At 36.4% G+C, this 18,517-nt stretch overlaps 1 protein-coding gene across 2 annotated transcripts in view; it reads right to left on the bottom strand.

The window, feature by feature from the left end:
• The window catches only part of tfcp2 (transcription factor CP2), a 101,923-nt gene extending 85,894 nt beyond the window's left edge, over positions 1 to 16,029 (bottom strand). For both annotated transcript variants that reach the window (XM_039746794.1, XM_039746795.1), the window contains exon 1: positions 14,249 to 16,029. In XM_039746794.1, coding sequence (XP_039602728.1) covers positions 14,249 to 14,370 — 122 coding nt within the window. In that variant the 5' untranslated portion in view covers positions 14,371 to 16,029. The remainder of the gene's footprint in view (positions 1 to 14,248) is intronic.
• Between the last annotated feature and the right edge of the window lie 2,488 nt (positions 16,030 to 18,517).

The raw sequence follows: 18,517 nt of genomic DNA, 5'->3' as shown, positions 1-18,517 counted from the left end.
GATTAAAAGGCAGAAGTCTACATGACCATCATTTTCAAGTCCTTCCGTGAGAACCCTAAATCCAAAGAGGACTGTTTCATTTATGTTAGGTAGAATGCCCAAAGGGGACTGGGAAGTCTAATGGTCTGGAATCCTTACAGATTTTATTTTTTTCTCCAGCCGTCTGGAGGTTTTTTTGTTTTTTCTGTCCACCCTGGCCATTGGACCTTACTCTTATTCTATGTTAGTTAATGTTGACTTATTTTATTTTCTTATTGTGTCTTTTATTTTTCTATTCTTTATTATGTAAAGCACTTTGAGCTACTGTTTGTATGAAAATGTGCTATATACAGTGGTGTGAAAAACTATTTGCCCCCTTCCTGATTTCTTATTCTTTTGCATGTTTGTCACACAAAATGTTTCTGATCATGAAACACATTTGACCATTAGTCAAATATAACACAAGTAAACACAAAATGCAGTTTTTAAATGATGGTTTTTATTATTTAGGAGAAAAAATCCAAACCTACATGGCCCTGTGTGAAAAAGTAATTGCCCCTTGTTAAAAATAACCTAACTGTGGTGTATCACACCTGAGTTCAATTTCCGTAGCCACCCCCAGGCCTGATTACTGCCACACCTGTTTCAATCCAGAAATCCCTTCAATAGGAGCTGCCTGACACAGAGAAGTAGACCAAAAGCACCTCAAAAGCTAGACATCATGCCAAGATCCAAAGAAATTCAGGAACAAATGAGAACAGAAGTAATTGAGATCTATCAGTCTGGTAAAGGTTATAAAGCCATTTCTAAAGCTTTGGGACTCCAGCGAACCACAGTGAGAGCCATTATCCACAAATGGCAAAACATGGAACAGTGGTGAACCTTCCCAGGAGTGGCCGGCCGACCAAAATTACCCCAAGAGTGCAGAGACGACTCATCCGAGAGGTCACAAAAGACCCCAGGACAACGTCTAAAGAACTGCAGGCCTCACTTGCCTCAATTAAGGTCAGTGTTCACGACTCCACCATTAGAAAGAGACTGGGCAAAAACGGCCTGCATGGCAGATTTCCAAGACGCAAACCACTGTTAAGCAAAAAGAACATTAGGGCTCGTCTCAATTTTGCTAAGAAACAGCTCAATGATTGCCAAGACTTTTGGGAAAATACCTTGTGGACTGATGAGACAAAAGTTGAACTTTTGGAAGGCAAATGTCCCGTTACATCTGGCGTAAAAGGAACACAGCATTTCAGAAAAAGAACATCATGCCAACAGTAAAATATGGTGGTGGTAGTGTGATGGTCTGGGGTTGTTTTGCTGCTTCAGGACCTGGAAGGCTTGCTGTGATAGATGGAACCATGAATTCTACTGTCTACCAAAAAATCCTGAAGGAGAATGTCCGGCCATCTGTTCGTCAACTCAAGCTGAAGCGATCTTGGGTGCTGCAACAGGACAATGACCCAAAACACACCAGCAAATCCACCTCTGAATGGCTGAAGAAAAACAAAATGAAGACTTTGGAGTGGCCTAGTCAAAGTCCTGACCTGAATCCAATTGAGATGTTATGGCATGACCTTAAAAAGGCGGTTCATGCTAGAAAACCCTCAAATAAAGCTGAATTACAACAATTCTGCAAAGATGAGTGAGCCAAAATTCTCCCAGAGCACTGTAAAAGACTCATTGCAAGTTATCGCAAACGCTTGATTGCAGTTATTGCTGGTAAGGGTGGCCCAACCAGTTATCAGGTTCAGGGGGCAATTACTTTTTCACACAGAGCCATGTAGGTTTGGATTTTATTTTCTCCCTAAATAATACAAACCATCATTTAAAAACTGCATTTTGTGTTTACTTGTGTTATATTTGACTAATGGTTAAATGTGTTTCATGATCAGAAACATTTTGTGTGACAAACATGCAAAAGAATAAGAAATCAGGAAGGGGGCAAATAGTTTTTCACACCACTGTAAATAAATGTTGTTGTTGTGTCCATCCTCACTGTACTCACTAACAACAGTCACTAATAAAGAGAGATTGACATATTTTGAATGTCTCTAATGCTGACAAATTAGCCAAAAAATTAAATAAAAAAAAATCACATTAAAATAAATTCACGTTTGGATAGACTATATTCAAATAAAGTTTAAAAATTATTTGTGCTACATGTATGTTTATATTGCATGTGCTACTTTTTTGTTGAAACAACATTTCTTCGTTTTGCTTGTGATGCATGTGTAAAGCCTTAAGTGTTAATGACTTACAACACTGCTACTGAAAAGATGCAGGTGAAAATGGCACATTTCCAACAATGGTGACATTTGAAAACACAGGGTTCCTTGCGAGTACAAAGTAATGCAATAGTCCAGCAGACTACCACATCTACTTACAATCTGTCAACTGCTGGTTAGACAATGAATGTCAAGTCAGTAGCCAACTACAGTACATCACAGACTGTCTAAAATCGTGCATTGGCCATGGTAGCTACAATAAAACAAGCATTGCCAACATCAAAAAGGCTCTTTAAAATAGAGCCTTTATAACAACAAAAGAAAAAACATTATAAATACTGCAGTTATTTTCCATTTTCTTTCATTGAAAAGGAAGCCAGCTTTTGACTGAAATGATGGAAGCCTAACAGTTCTATCATAAAACAGGAGTAAGTCAGGGACCTTTAAAAGTAACTTTGTACTAATGACAATGCTCTAGCTAACCATTCAGAAATCTTAATTGGTTGATCCTGTAAGCTGCGTTGGGCTGGCGCCCTGCCCAGGGTTTGTTTCCTGCCTTGAGCCCTGTGTTGGCTGGGATTGGCTCCAGCAGACCCTCCGTGACCCTGTAAGTTTGGATATAGAGGGTTGGATGATGGATGGATGATCCTTTAAGTCAGCGGTTCTCAAACTGTGGTTCAAGACATCAAAATTAATTTTTTACATTTTTAGTTCAAATTTAAATTTGCAAGCATATAGTATTTTTAATCCAGAAGTTCGAGACGATATCGGTATCTGTCGCGAAAATTCAGGTAACAGCATGATAGGTGATAATGCGGCACGACTGCACCACATTGGCAGCGTAGCCAATATTGGGTTAAATAATTTACTGCTTATTGGGTTATTTTCATGATACAACTAACAGCGGTATAATATCTGTCGGACGAAAATATGTTTGTCTCGCGCAGACTGACTTCATCGGTGTCCTCGTTTATGAGATTTTTAAAACATAAAACATATTTAATCGTTTCTTTACATAAAAAAATAATTAAACAAGAATAATTTATTCTTTGTTTTTGGGATTAGAATTACTATCAAAAACGACACAAAGCATTTTAACAGTTATTAAAGCACTTTAAAAAAAATTAATTGCAAATATTTCATCGAAGTTAGCCGAACACATGCAAATCTTATGGAAGTAAAAATGATAGGATACCGCAACACCGCACAAGTATCATACCATTGTTAGTTGCATCATGGGTTATCCTTATCTATCTTATATTATGAAGAAGGCACAGAATTATTCCAGGTTGAAAAGTGGGGGTGTGGTCGCAAAACACGAAAGTTTGAGAACCGCTGCTGTAAGTCATATACAAATACTTAAAGTATTTTAGCTTGTCTTGTCTGATCAAATAGTTTCTTAGCTTGTCTGAAGTAATATGATGCCAAACTAGTACAAGGCATCACACTTTGATTTTTTTGTTGATTACACTTGAACGCTACTTCACATAAAAAATATCCATCAGTCCATTATCCAACCCGCGATATCTTAACAAATTATATTCAAATAGAGAAATTTGACCTGACAGCCCTAATAGACACTATACATTTAGTGTACAATGTGTATTTTGTGACCATAATTCTAATTGTTGCACATTATATTTTACTGTTTTGCACTACATCTTCATGTTCAATGTGGATGCTCAAAGAAATTGATTTTTCTTTTTGGGTAAATCAATAAAGTACTACCTTATCTACTATTTATTTTCATTTGGTAATGAATATATGGTACATTCTAAGAAAATGCAGGGTGCTATACACTTCACCAATTTAAATAAATGCAAGTAAAAACAAATTAATGCCACTTCCATTGATAACAACAGGCATTTAAGTAAAGGTAATGACATCTGGACTCAAGGGATAAAACCTTAAGAAAACAGAACACGCGTACCTGCTAGAATGTATTCCATTCCTTTAAATGTACAGGATATCAAATTTCAACCACAGAGTGTTACCAGAGAATGTATTTGGCTCATGCTCATTATCTCAAATAGCTGGCTGAAAAATCATACACTCAAAACCCAACTAGCCATCTGTGTTTTAGGGTAGATGGTAGTGCTGGGCGGTATACTGGTTCATACCAAAAACTGCTGTTTATTTTTGTAATGGTATGGAATTTTCTTATACCGCAACACCGGTTTAAATAGCCTAAACAACGTTCGGAACATGGCGCAGAGGGAAACTTTTAAAGGGGGGACCCTTTTTCACTGCTGCACCGCTAAACATGCAAGCAAAGGAGGATGCATTAGTGTGCCTGCGTTAGTAGAGGTATTGAATGGTGAAGCTGTAGCAGACGATAAAGTTGAACATGATGACAGAAGAACTTTTTGCCGAAAAAAGGAGCCATGTCTGTTGTCTGGAGATACTTTGGTTTTAAAAGGTCGGATGTATGAATACTGTTTCTATACTACTGGATAATAATGCAAGCCAAGTTGTACTTGTTTTGGTTTTTTTTTTTCTTCTTCTCAATACTGTGTAATTTACCTGGGTACTATGTAATAGTGTGATGACATGTTGAATTTATTCTCGACATTTCCACTTTAATCTTGACGCTTATGTCGAGAATGAAGTCAACATGTTGACTTTATACTTGACATATAGCTTTTTTTTTTCTTCACTGTGTTCGTATTTTTTTTTCTTCACCGTGGCCCCAATATGCTTCCATAGGGATATACCACAAATAGCATTATAAATGCAAGTTGCAGTTTTATTATTTATGTATATAGCTTAGCTTGAAGCAAAGTCCATATTAATGCAGTTTGCCTTAATGATGGTTCAGTTGGTAAAGATGTCATCACCAACTTGTACTTGTTTTATTTTATTTTAATTTGATGAATACTGTGTAATGTACCTGGGCTTGAAGTCTTGGAAGTAATAGTATTACAGGAAGTTGCACTATTATTTATTTTATTGTTATTATTTATTTGTTTAAATATTATGTAGTTTAATGATGGTAAAGTTGTTTAAAAAGTCACTTTAACGTGTCAGTGGACAGAGATTGTTAACATTAACAGAAAGTGTAGCTGGTTTACAAAAAATATTCAATATTTATTCCTTTTCTAAGACATACTCAGTTCAATACAACTTTTGACAAGCACCTCTGGATATCTGACTAAGTCTAAGTGCCTCTATGGATGGTTGAAATATGTTGTTAAAATTTTAGTTTAAGTTGTTTGCAAACTTTGTTCAATAAAAAGGCTCTATATTTTGACTGCATCTGTCATGCAATGTGATTCCTTCTCTTCATTAGTGCCACTGTACAATTCTCATGACAGTGGAATAGATTATTCATAGCCAGTAATTGCAGTGGAAAATGTGATTAACATCCAATCATGCATGGGAAAAAGATACCGTCCAATACCGTGAAACCGGTATAATTTTGAAAAATACCATGATAGAGTTTTGGTCATACCGCCCAGTACTAGTAGACGGCCATTTCCAATTACTGGCTAACCAGCTGGTATACCTCTAAAAGGTTTTATGCATCCCCATCTCAACAGGCACTATACACACTTTGTTTCCCCCACAATGAAAGGAAATAAGGTGAGAGAATAAACTAGCAGAATATTGTGCCATTTCATGCCTTCTTTGTCATTTTTTAGCTTTGTAATCAAATTAGGGCTAGTGATTCGTTTTTGAAATGAAGGACGAGGGGGAGATCACACCTTAAAGGAAAATAACTGGAGATTTCAGACTGAGGCAGAATTGGGGTGGGGGCACAAAAACCTACAGTTTAAAAAGCAATCTGATATCAATATTTAGTCATTTTTAAATATCACAACTTATTCTTTGTAATTTTACAGTAGTTTATAAAATTGAGTCAGTCTTTCAATTGTTGTTTAATTTTTGCTATTTTAACTTTCAGTAAATAATTCTTAATTTATCTTGAAACTGATATTTAGACACAAATCTAGACTTGCCAATAAAAAATGTATTCAGTACAGTAATAAAAAAATATCCTATAGAATGTAAAATATAATACAGGGCGGAGTGGTGGCTCTGAGGATAAGGATCTGTTCTGGTATCTAGAAGGTTGCCGATTCAAATCCCCATCACTGCCAAAAGAGATCACACTCTGCTGGGCCCTTGAACAAGACCCTTAACCTGTAATTGCTCCAGGGGCACTGTACAATGGCTGACCCTGCGCTCTGACCCCAAGGAGTATTTGAAAAACTAACAAATTCCTAATACAAGAAATTATATACGGCGAAATAAAGAACAAAAAAAAATTTTAAAATACTATGCTCTAATGTTTTTCCTGTCACGGTATAATTTTCTGCAGCGTTAAGACAATTGAGAGGTCAACATAAGCCTCCAAGTGTGATTGCTATTAACTTAAGGAAAATAATGCAATATAAACAACATCATCTTAGTTAAGGCTGGACAAAAGTTCAACATTGATTAGAACATTAGGAAACTTGTACTGAGAATAGGCCATTCAGTCTAACAACTTCATCCTTCCTATTCATCTGGATTGTCCAAACTAACATCAAGTCTAGATCTAAAGGTCCCAAGTATCCTACTGTCCACCACACTACATGGTAACTTATTCCATGTGTCTATGGTCCTTGCGTGAAGAAAAGCGCTCTATCAATTCTGCCCTTAACAAGTTTCGAACTATGTGCCTATGTTTTTGTTGCAGAATTTGTTTTAAAGTAAAAACTGGGAACCACTGTGCTAACTTTAAACACTACAATCATATCACCTCTTAATCTGTTTGCTTAAAGTGAAAAGGCTCAACTGCTTCACAGGGCTGTGGAGTTGGACTCTTTAGTAGGAAGCAATTACTGGAGTTGATGGTGGTGGTTGGGTTGATACAGCACATTGCCACACCCACCACACGACGAACAAGTTGGTAAAAAATGTACAGATTGACTAAATGTAAATTGTAAAATAATTTCCAGTTTCATATATACTAATTCTAATTCAAATAAACTGTTTTCTAACTTTGATAAAATATAACTTTTTTTTTTTTTTAAGTTTTGTCATTTGTTACTCAATGTTCATAATATCTTTAATAAATAATATTAAAAGAAACATAAACATGATGGTGTCTCTACAGTCTTTAACCCCAAATTTAAAAGGTTAGAATGCTAAAAAGTAGCTTGATGATTCACATTAGCAGTTATAAAATGCTTTGTATCCTGTATGTTGCATGCTTTCATTCAATATAGTAAATACACTATGGTTGAAAGGTTTGAGGGTTAGTTCAGGGAGTTTACCATACGAACACTTAAGGAATGGTTGCTGAAAATGAAGCTTTGAAGTTATATGTGAAAAATAAATTAAAAATCAGTAATTTCAATGAGTAATAGACATCATACAGAATTAAAGCCTTGGCTATACTTTTAAATCAACGTAATGGTGTCTTGATAAAAAAAACAGAATCAATTTCTATTAAAACCACAAAAATTAATGGGCGACCCCAAAATTTTTAACCAGTACTTAAATTACAAATAGAAGAGTCACAGGTACCATAAATTGACGAGCAGGAGTTGGAGTCAGAGTCAAAGGTCTTGTGTATCAACTCCATAGCTTTGGCCCTACCACATGCAACTACAGTATGACAAATGAATTTTTAATTTATGTTGAACTAATTTCTAATTCTTCATTACAGAATAGCTTTAGAAGTTGTTCTCATTTTTCATAAATATATTTTTAAAGTAAGCAGCCTGTTACCATATTAGGCTAACAAAAAAACAAAACTCAAGAGGCCACATAAACATCCTCTGTTACATGCTCTTGGTTCAATAATCTAACATTTTTCGATATAGCAATTTATTCACAGATACTTTTTTAACAAGAGGAAACACTACTGCTGCACTTTACACAGCTTGTTGGCAATAGAAAGTCTATTAGCCTTTTAAAAATTTTCAAATAGTACAACACTATAAATCACTACGAGGAACCTAAATTGGGCTGACAGTCTGGTTATGTTAATTTTTCTATAACAAGCAAGAATACCTGGCATTTCTAGGACATTGATCACATCAAATACAATCAATGAATAAATGTATAATTATACAGGTGGAGGACCTGGAGGAAACTAATGTGGTGCTGTTATTTTTGTCCATAGATACTTATATTTTTCTCAAAAGCACTTTTTTTTTTTCAGACTTTATGATTTAGTTATTTTTTTATTCTACAAAAATATTTATCAACATAAACCTAATAAAAACACATATCTGTAAATCACTGCACTTATGACTTTTTCCTAAAAAACAAATATGCAAGTACCTCAGCAGTCACATTATCTGCACTTCAGAACAGGTGATCCGCCTGAAGCAAAGCATATCTAGGCCTCGCTGAAGTGCTTACTGTTAGGTCAGGGTGAGGATCCTAAAGTCCCAATGCAGTTATATGAACAAAGTGCTGAAAGAAAAACAAAATGGTGCCATCCTTTGGATGAGACATAAAGCCTGACTCTCTGTGGCCACGAAAGATCCCTGGACATCTTTCGAAAAAAGTAGGATGCCCCATACCCTGAAGTTCTGGCTAAATGCCCATTATGACCTTGTCCATTCTTGACCCTTAATAACCGTGTCTCGCTTCACTCTTTCATCACCTAATAGCTAATATATGCTGGGTGTACTGGGGTGAGAATGGCTGTAGCTACATGTTCCATGTGGATGCTGCACATTGGTGGTGGGTGAAGTTAGTCCCCACTGTCTATGTAAAGCACTTTAATGAGTAGTTAGAAAAGCACCAGATAAATTCAAATAATTATGTTTATTACTAAAAAAAAAAAATACCATCAGCTAAACCAAGTTTTAAAACTATGCACAGAGCAACATTGCTTCAGTCTTAATGTCGACATAATTCAAACCCATTTAATAAAACACTGTAAACTTAAAACCTCAACTGAAAACCAAATATTTTAAATAAATATTAATTTCTCTTCAGTACATTCATTTGCCTTCCAAAAGAAAAAGACCAATTGGTTAAACTCATATGGTTATCTAATAGATGTGTTGACAAAGTATTTCATTAAGGTTTCTGCTTCCTCTTGGTCTTTACCATTGTTCATCTGTAGTGACTGCTGTGTTTAATTCACTCTGATATTTTATTGGTATCTTCTGCTGGACAATGCATCTTAAAGTATAGACCCAACTTATTAAAATACATTGTTTTAAAAAGACTCCCAGAATAAAACTAAGGAAAATAATGTCTCTTAAGATGGATAGTAATATAACCTAAAGATCTCACAGATCCTTTACAAGTCAATGTTCAGGTGAGCTAAACATCAATGTTGAGATTGTGAAACTGATAACAATAAAGATGTGGCAATTAATCTGCCAGTGATTAGAATCAGCACGTTTCCCTGGATGCTACTTTCAACTACGATACTGTGTCTTTTTTAATGTACCTAAATCGTCGTATTTGACAAAATATTTTATTTCATGTATGTGAAAGTTATCATTTTTCAAGCTTCAACTATGCCACATTATTCATAATGAAGAACTAACTTCAAAACAGTAACTGGCAGAGTTGTGCACTTCTGAGCAAAACACTGTTCCACTAATGTGTGTGTATGTATGTTTTCAGAAGTTTTGCACAAGAAGACGCATTTTAATTATTTTTGTGTTAAGGCTAGTGCAAAAAAATCTGCACTTCATGCATTCATGTTACTGGGTTGCCAAAATTTCTCCCTGACCTCCTCTGCATATCAGTAATATGATGGTGTATGTTGGTAGACTATGGAAATAACACTTATCTTCCTGTAACCAGCACAAAGGGTTAATAGGTATGGCGAGTTCAGTTGCAATCTCTGACAATCCCCCTTTCTTTTTTTCATTCATTTGCAGTATGTAAAACAAACAAGTTTCTCTTCTGTTTGCAAGGTCCAATACAAGATGAGCATTCATTGGTTGTTCGCTCTCAATAGCACAGAGTCCACTCCTACAACTAAGGAAAGATCAAACCTGCCTGATTTTATCAAGGGAAGTTACAGAGTAGCTGGATTGAACCCCTGGGTATGTCATACTACATGACTGTCTTCATGAGACCACACTGCTGACTGTCCCCAACTTGATATGATTATGTAAATGAAGGCTATGACCAGAAAACCAATATCACTGGAAAAATGATCTAATGTGTCATGGCCTTTGAGCCAGTTCTAGTTTTTAATCTTTAAACATTTTAATCTATAAAAACAAAGCAATTTAAATTAGTTTTTACTGAATTATTAACAGTGTTTCACAACACTATATAACAAGCTGTGATGATGTGTTCTGTGAAAGGCCAGATTTATTTATAATATTATATATATATATATATATATATATATATATATATATATATATATATACACACACACACACACACACACACACAGTGGAACCTTGAGATACGATCACCTCTGTATACAAGAAATTCAAGATAAGAGGAAAGTATGAGCGAAAAATTCGGATCTAAATACGAGCATTGGCTCACGTAAAGAGCCACGAGCCAGGCTGTGGGTATGCGTGACGCGTTTCCCGATTCACCTCGATTCGGGGATTCACCCAAGCTGACACTGCCAGCCCGTCAGCTCACTCAGTGTTCCTTGTTCTCCCATAGCGTGAGGATCTACGCGTTTGTGCGCTTGTGATTTCATTGTTTCGCTGTAGCAGTTCGCCGTATAAGCATATCCAAAAATCTCGTGGACATGCAGACGGAGAATAGGAGACGATTGCCCTCAAGAGGTGAGAGAGATAAGGGGGGAGAGAGAGAGAGAGAGAGAGGCATGCGCGAGAGATAAGGAGAGAGAGACGCGCATGAGAGAAAAGAACCATCAGCTCAGTTATGATCACATGACGCTCAGCAAAGTGTATCCATACTACTTGTATTGCAAGACATCACTCGTTTTATCAAATCAAAATTAAAAAATTTAGCTTGTCTTGCAAAACACTCTTAAACCAAATTACTTGCAAACCGAGGTTCCACTTGTATATAATTATTTATCAGTGTTATTTGTTAGGAAAATTGATTTTTATGTTGATATTTTTGGGGGTGCGGAACGGATTAACTGGATTTCCATTATTTTTAATGGGGAAGTTTGTTCTAGATATGAGAAATTCACTATACGATCTCAGTGCTGGAACGAATTAAATTCGTATCTCGAGGTTCCACTGTATATATATAACTGGTATGTCTCATTTCCTAGGAAAATCTGAGTACTGAGGTGTTTTCCGAACAATGATTTTTAGTGAAGCAGTATTTAGTTGTATGAAATTAAATCAAATGTGAAAAAGTGGCTATGCAAAAATTTGGGTCCCCTTGTAATTTTGCCGATTTGAATGCATGTAACTGCTCAATACCGATTACTTGCAACACCAAATTGGTACGATTAGCACGTTAAGCCTTGAACTTCATAGACAGGGGTGTCCAATCATGAGTGGTAAAAGGGATTTAAGGTGGTCAATTGCAAGTTGTGCTTCCCTTTGACTCTCCTCTGAAGAGTGACAGCATGGGATTGGATAACGTTCAAGCATCAGTCACAAAGTTGAAGTTACACAGGGGTTGGATATTCCAACAAGACAATGACCCAAAACACAGTTCAGAATCTACAAAAGGCATTCATGCAGAGGGAGAAGTATGTACAATGTTCTGGAATAGCTGTCACAGTCCCCTGACTTGAATCTCATCGAAAACCTATGGGATGATTTGAAGCAGGCTGTCCATGCTCGGCAGCCATAAGATTTAACTGAACTAGAGAGATTTTGTATAGAAGAATGGCCAAAAATACCTCCATCCACAATCCTGACACTCATTAAAGGCTATAGGAGGCGTCTAGAGGTGGTTATGTCTGCAAAAGGAAGCTCAACTAAGTATTGATGTAAAATCAATATTTGGTGTGCCCAAATTTATGCACCTGCCTAATTTTGTTATGATGTATATTGCATATTTTTTGTTAACCAAATAAACTTAATGTCACTGCTGAAATACTACTGTTTCCATAGGACATGTCATATATTTAAAGGAAGTTGCTACTTTGAAACCTCAGCCAATGATAAACAAATATCCAAAGAATTAAACTTTTTCATAGGACTATATATAATAAGTTGATTGAAGGTAATGATAAAGTAAGAGGTTAAATAAAAAAAAACACTTTATTCAATCAGAAGACGGGGAACTTAAGTCACTGGCCATGGAGTAACCTTGGGTTTCCAATCCATACCTTTACCTAACATACATTAGTTCAGATCAGGAGAGATCATGCAAGAATTATGGAAGAAGCTAATAGAGAAGAAACATTGTCTTTTTTTCCTTATCACAAAGCAGCATTTATAACAGTTGTATATTTTTATTCAAGCTACCCAGTTATTAAAACAAAATGCTAATGACTCCAAGTACCTAGAAACATAGCTCACCAATCAACCAAGTTTCTCTTAAAATAGTTTTAATCCATTTTTTAATTCTAAAAGTACAGTCAATCTTTACAAAGCTGGCGGGGAGACATTTTCAGTGTCTTGTGGTGTGTACAGACAAGTACACTCAAGTTCAATTGCCGGTGACTTTGTCACTAATCCCCATTACCACAGCAACACAATTTCAGACCAATTATGAGTATAAAATGCATGTGCCTCCAGGTTTTTTACCCTTTTCTAAAGCAACAAGACTCAAACAAAGGTAAAACCAATTCATGGGGACACCTTAGTATGTGAAAATGAATGGATTTAAACCCATGTTATCTATACTATTTATGTATTATTATTGTAGTCTAATTTTAATTCATTTTTCTTTTCATGCAACTATTTCATTGCCATATCGTAAAGCACCTTGAGCTACACCATTTGTATGAAAATGTGTTATAGAAGGATGCACTGGGTGCAAACTTTTGTTTCAACCATTTCCTCCTTTTAATTTGATTCTTGAATATTTTGTATACATACCCCAATTTTTGCCTATAAATTGTGCATAAATGCTGGAGAGTTTAATCATTTTTTAAAGAAACCTGTGTCTTTCTATATGTTATACAGTTACTTTTTTTGTGATTTCTTTGTTAATATCAAGGTCATTTAAGCCATAGATCAAATAGGTGGCACTACCTAGGTGGCAAAAACAAAGAAGGAGCTGTTCCTATTTAGCGCTCATTATTGTTTGCACCCATGTCTGCTCTTTGTTCATTATCACTCTCTGGACACAATTAATAATCTGATCCTCAGTTTCTGTAGCTGGCTTTATCCAGTTTTCATTAGGTCAAAAAAAATGTTTTTGTATTATGGATACTTGAATGCATCGGGTATTGTCCTACCTTTCACTTTCACCCAAGTACTTTTTATTAGTTTGCCCCTTTAAATGTAACTAAACAATGACAAACTGCAGAATCAGTTACAGATGGTAATGCTGAAAAGGAACTACCATTATACTCCTGCATGTAAGCAACAATTCAACATTTTTAACAACAACATTTTAAAATAAATAACATTATCTTAATTTGTACATATACAGAACACATTATATATACATACACTCCTTGGACAAATCGTTTTTAGTCTTTATGGGCAGCCACAAAAGTTTGAAACTAGAAAATAACCGACCATGTCTGAGACAATAGTCTAATTGAAAGAATTAAAATAAACTCCATCTTCAACTGCAGGCTCTTAAGACTGGGACTAGAAGCAAGACTAGATTTACAGTATGTCCACTATAATTCTGGTAATGTCCAAATATTACAACGTGGCTAATATTTCACCTCTAAAATTAGTAAATTAAAAGTAAATTACTATTTACTGAGCTTGTCAGTGATAAGTGAGGTTGCATGCAATTATTATTTACTGATTTGGCCAATGTCTTTATCCAAGGAGACTTACAACATCAGAGACACTACAGGATATTGTTTTTTTTTTGTTTTTTTTTAATTTGAGCACAGGCAAAGACTTGTCCACTAAGCGTTTTCAATTTACAACTGCATGTTAAGCTGACTTATACCTTAAAGAGTTTGACCAAACATAGGCCATTATGACACATTTCAACATAAACCATCAGTAATGTGGCCACCCCATTCCCTGCAACACTCAACATACCTCATACTATAGGCGCCAGCCCCAAGCTCTTGGCCAATCCCAGAAAGACTTGCATCAAAATCTTGCACCAGGCCAGACTCTATCACTTCATCTGCTAAGGGTAATTTCAAAGCCCAGGCCATTTTGATAACAGTTATTGATAATGCGGATGTGCAAAACTGAATCCAAATTGAATCAACCAGGAAATCTCTAGATGAGCAGTAACCAGTTTCCTCCAATAGTAGTTTCCCTCAGGGATGGATCACTTTTTGCAATTTACAACTGAGTCTGAATGATGCATCGTAGTGCTAAACGATATACAAGTTGAAGCTCCTTCCTTCAAATCAAATAATACATCCAAAACAGAACAGTACCATGGAGCATGTCACTCAAAACGATCATTGGTAATCGTCATTCAAAATATGCAAAAGCTGTTAGCACACCTGGAAATGAAATCCTCTGCCTGAAGGCAGCAATATGTCCAACTAAGATTACCACCAAATTTCACATAAAAAAGGAAAGACGCCACTTTGCAAGATATAGTCTCGATAACAAGCTGGTATTTTAGCAAAAAGCAAGCAACTGAAATGTCAAGTTGTCCTTCTTCCTCTGCTGATTTAAGAAAAAAAATGACAAAAAATAGTGTATAGGTGGCTTTCTTCAATAAAAAGATTTACAATCAGGAAACTGGTCTAGAAATTGGTCAAGACAAAGATATCAGTCGCCTTGGCAGTAAAGGATGAGGAAGTAGAGGATTCAGAGTGCAATTTCAATCTTGGGCAGTGGATTGCATTTCTTTTGGAAACTCGCTTATTGGTGTATGAGGCTGAAAACAAAACTTAGCAAATAAAACACTAGTTCTTTAAAATTAAAACAGATCTAGGGCGCGCGTTGACCGGGATGCTGGGAGAAGCCCCAATGCTTATTCCAATAATGTCTGGAAATGTGATTTTTTTTATTATAAACAAATTATACCAGTACGGATGTGTCAATAAGGCGCAAACCGAGTGCGCACCGAGAAGATGAGACTTGTGTTAATCTTCCTCCTGAAAGCTAACAGAAATAAGAGACTGACAACAATTGAAACAGAATTCTAAGAAAATAAAAACCAAAATTAATTTAGCCGAGGTGAGGCTTTAAAACAGACCTCCGTGTTGCAAGCAAAAAATACGTAAACACACACCAAAAACTACTTTTCCAAATCCATAAGAGCGCTGGAACACACAGGTAAAGACAGTTAAAAACCGATATCCAGCAAAATGAGTCGAAGAACACCGTATCCTGTTTACAGAGAAGGAAGGCGATGCGCAGTGACTGACCGTAGTCTTCTTTGGCTCAGTTTGTTTTGAAAACATTCAACAAGAGCAACACCAAAAAAATGGTCTCGGTCGACAATGAAACGATCCAACCAGTTGATTACTTTTGTAGCGGTTTTCCTTCTTCCTTTTCGTACACACAGCTACCAAAAAAGTTAGAAAATACACACAAAAAAATCCACACGCGTAACCTCCAAAAAAACTGCGTCGAAATAAATATATTCCCCAAGTCAAATGAGAAATCACTGCTCTGAAAGGCCACGCTTCGGAGGAAGGCGGAAAACCCGAAGGGAGGATGAGTGTAGGTGGGTGGGATGTTTCTTTTTCGCTGTTATCCAAATGCGCAGCTCCAAGCCGCTGTGCTGCCCACCCCCAGATCCCGGAGATTAGAGGGTCTGTACACGGCAGTGCATAAGCTGTATCGCCCCGCCGCTGCTTAGCTCTCTTTTTTACTCACTCTACGTTCAAACCCAACATGGAGGAAATGACCGCCTCTCGAGCGCATAGGCGCACTGCTGCTCCAATCAACGTCCTGCGATTGTGATGCGTCACACCCGGAAAACGGTAGGCGGGAACCGCGCGCAGTGAGGCGAAGCGTCTTAACTGTCGCACGCCAATTGCGACAGCGTAGGGCGAGACTGAGGACGTCGATTAGTTGCGCTCTAGGTTGGTTTGCAATGGTTTGATTTTTTTTTTATTGTGATGAAGAAGGCCATTTCTTATCCCCTGAAATGCTCAGGTAAAGAAATGAACCTGCAGAATATTTGTATGTTATGAAAACAATACACACATTTTATGCCATTTTAGATATAAACTTTATTATGGAAATTCGTAATTTTAAATATGCTACAAAGGTACAAAATTATTAATAAGTAAATTAAAAAGTGTAAAATATCTGTTGAATATCCATTTTCCTTCAAGTATTTGGCTCTAAAACGAAAATGCAAAATACAATTATGTTATCTGATCTGACTGATCTATAACAAAAACGACATTGACTTCGATAACACATTTTCAGTGCCACCCCTAGCCAAACTGGGACACTAGGTGGAATCGTTTTCTTGAGCCCATCCCTCCCAAACTGTCCAGCTTGCTTCAAATTGAACAATCACTATATAATAATAACTAAAAGAAATACACACCACAAACGTAACTAAAATGTTTAATATCAAATAAGTATATAATCAAAACTTGAAAGGGAATGTTTAGATGTTTCTTCTGTCTCTTTGTTGCATATCAAAACAAAACACGTCTACATTTTCTGGAGGCAAAGTCATCTATTAGGTCGTAAAACAGCTTCTGTACAAGGTCTGAGTTGATGCTGATGATATGCCAACTGCTTATACGTCTTTGTGCCATGGATGACTTCAAGTATGTCTTGATGAGTGCACGTTTTGAAAAACTTTACTCAGCAGATGTTGTTGTAACTGGAAGGTTTGCTGCAATCTGGAGATCAATCTATAGATCTGGATAAAGTTTTTCCAAGTGATTATCATGGATAAACAACAGCATCTCAACAGTATTTGTGGTGTAATCCCTGGAATGTTCATTATTTCCTTTGTGTACCAATTGATTTGTTTCATTTATAAATGAATGCCTAATTAATAATAATAATAATGTTTCAGGGTATCAATGTACTGTTACATTTTGTTACTTGAAATAGCCAACAGTGTCACTTGTGATGTGATACAACAATAACAAACACAACAATTTTAATACAACCACTATTAAAAATGACCAAAGTTAAAATACTACTACTACTCCTAATAACAGTAATAATAATTTTGTCACACTTGGGTCACAGAATTGCACAGAAACACAGGAGATTGTAGAGACAGGAACTTTATTCAAATACTTCAAATAAACATGTCTCTTTCAGAGGTAAAACGAGCTCCTTATGTAGTTAGTTCTCAATTAAAAGAATAAACAAACATTATAGGGGTGCACAAAGGGAGTGGGACCCCCAACAGGAGCAAAGATGTCTGGGGGAGGAGACAGAAACAAAGCAATCAGCCATGAGGACAGGTTTATGTTCAGGCTTTTAAGTATTCGAAGTTCCACGAAAGGAGCATATCACGCTACAGAGCAGCAGCACCAGTCCAGCAAGTAAGGGAGCATAGAGGAGATAAACTGTATTTATACCTATTGTATCAGTGTTTAATTGAGGCTTTGGAGAAGTGTCTGTGTCTTCTAGGGGTGTGTTCAGCTCCCCTATTTACAATATATAATATTACTACTAATAGCAATCAGTCAGTCATTATCCAACCTGCTATTTCCTAACACAGGGTCACAGGGGTCTGCTGGAGCCTATCCCAGCCAACACAGGGCGCAAGGCAAGAACAAATCCCCAGACAGGATGCCAGCCCACTGCAGGGCACCCACACACCAAGCACACACTAGGGACAATTTAGGATCGCCAATGCACCTAATCTGCATGTTTTTGGACAGTGGGAGGAATCCGGAACACCTGGTGGAAACCCACGCAGACATGGGGAGAACATGCAAACTCCATGCAGGGAGGACTCAAGAAGCAAACCCAGGTCTCCTTACTGTGAGGCAGCAGTGCTACCACTGCGCCACCATGCCTCCCTACTAATAGTAATGATATATAAAATAATTCTACTAATAATAATATAAAAGGTAAAAGGTAGTAATACTACCACTGAAAATACTTTATAACCATACTTAATTTAGTGAATACAGGGTCAACATGAAGCTGAATATTTACGGTATGTATTTAAAAATAATCCACACTTATGAGTTTATCTAAACTTAATTTTATCCTTCCAACGAAGTAGATAACAATAAGACATTAACTAAATCAGTATTGTTAGCTACCAATAAAATTAAGCAACAATCCAAATTAATCTAAGCTAATTGCTCTTTTGTACGTCAAAGTTGCTTGCATAGTGCTTTTCCACAATTCAACCAACAACTAGTAAGCAGGAGAGTCTGTGTTTTGATGAAATTTACA

This window comes from Polypterus senegalus, chromosome 3 (assembly GCF_016835505.1).
Source record: "Polypterus senegalus isolate Bchr_013 chromosome 3, ASM1683550v1, whole genome shotgun sequence".
Taxonomy (NCBI): domain Eukaryota; kingdom Metazoa; phylum Chordata; class Cladistia; order Polypteriformes; family Polypteridae; genus Polypterus; species Polypterus senegalus.
Note: the sequence above shows the minus strand (reverse complement) of the source record. Positions and strands in the feature narration are given on the sequence as shown.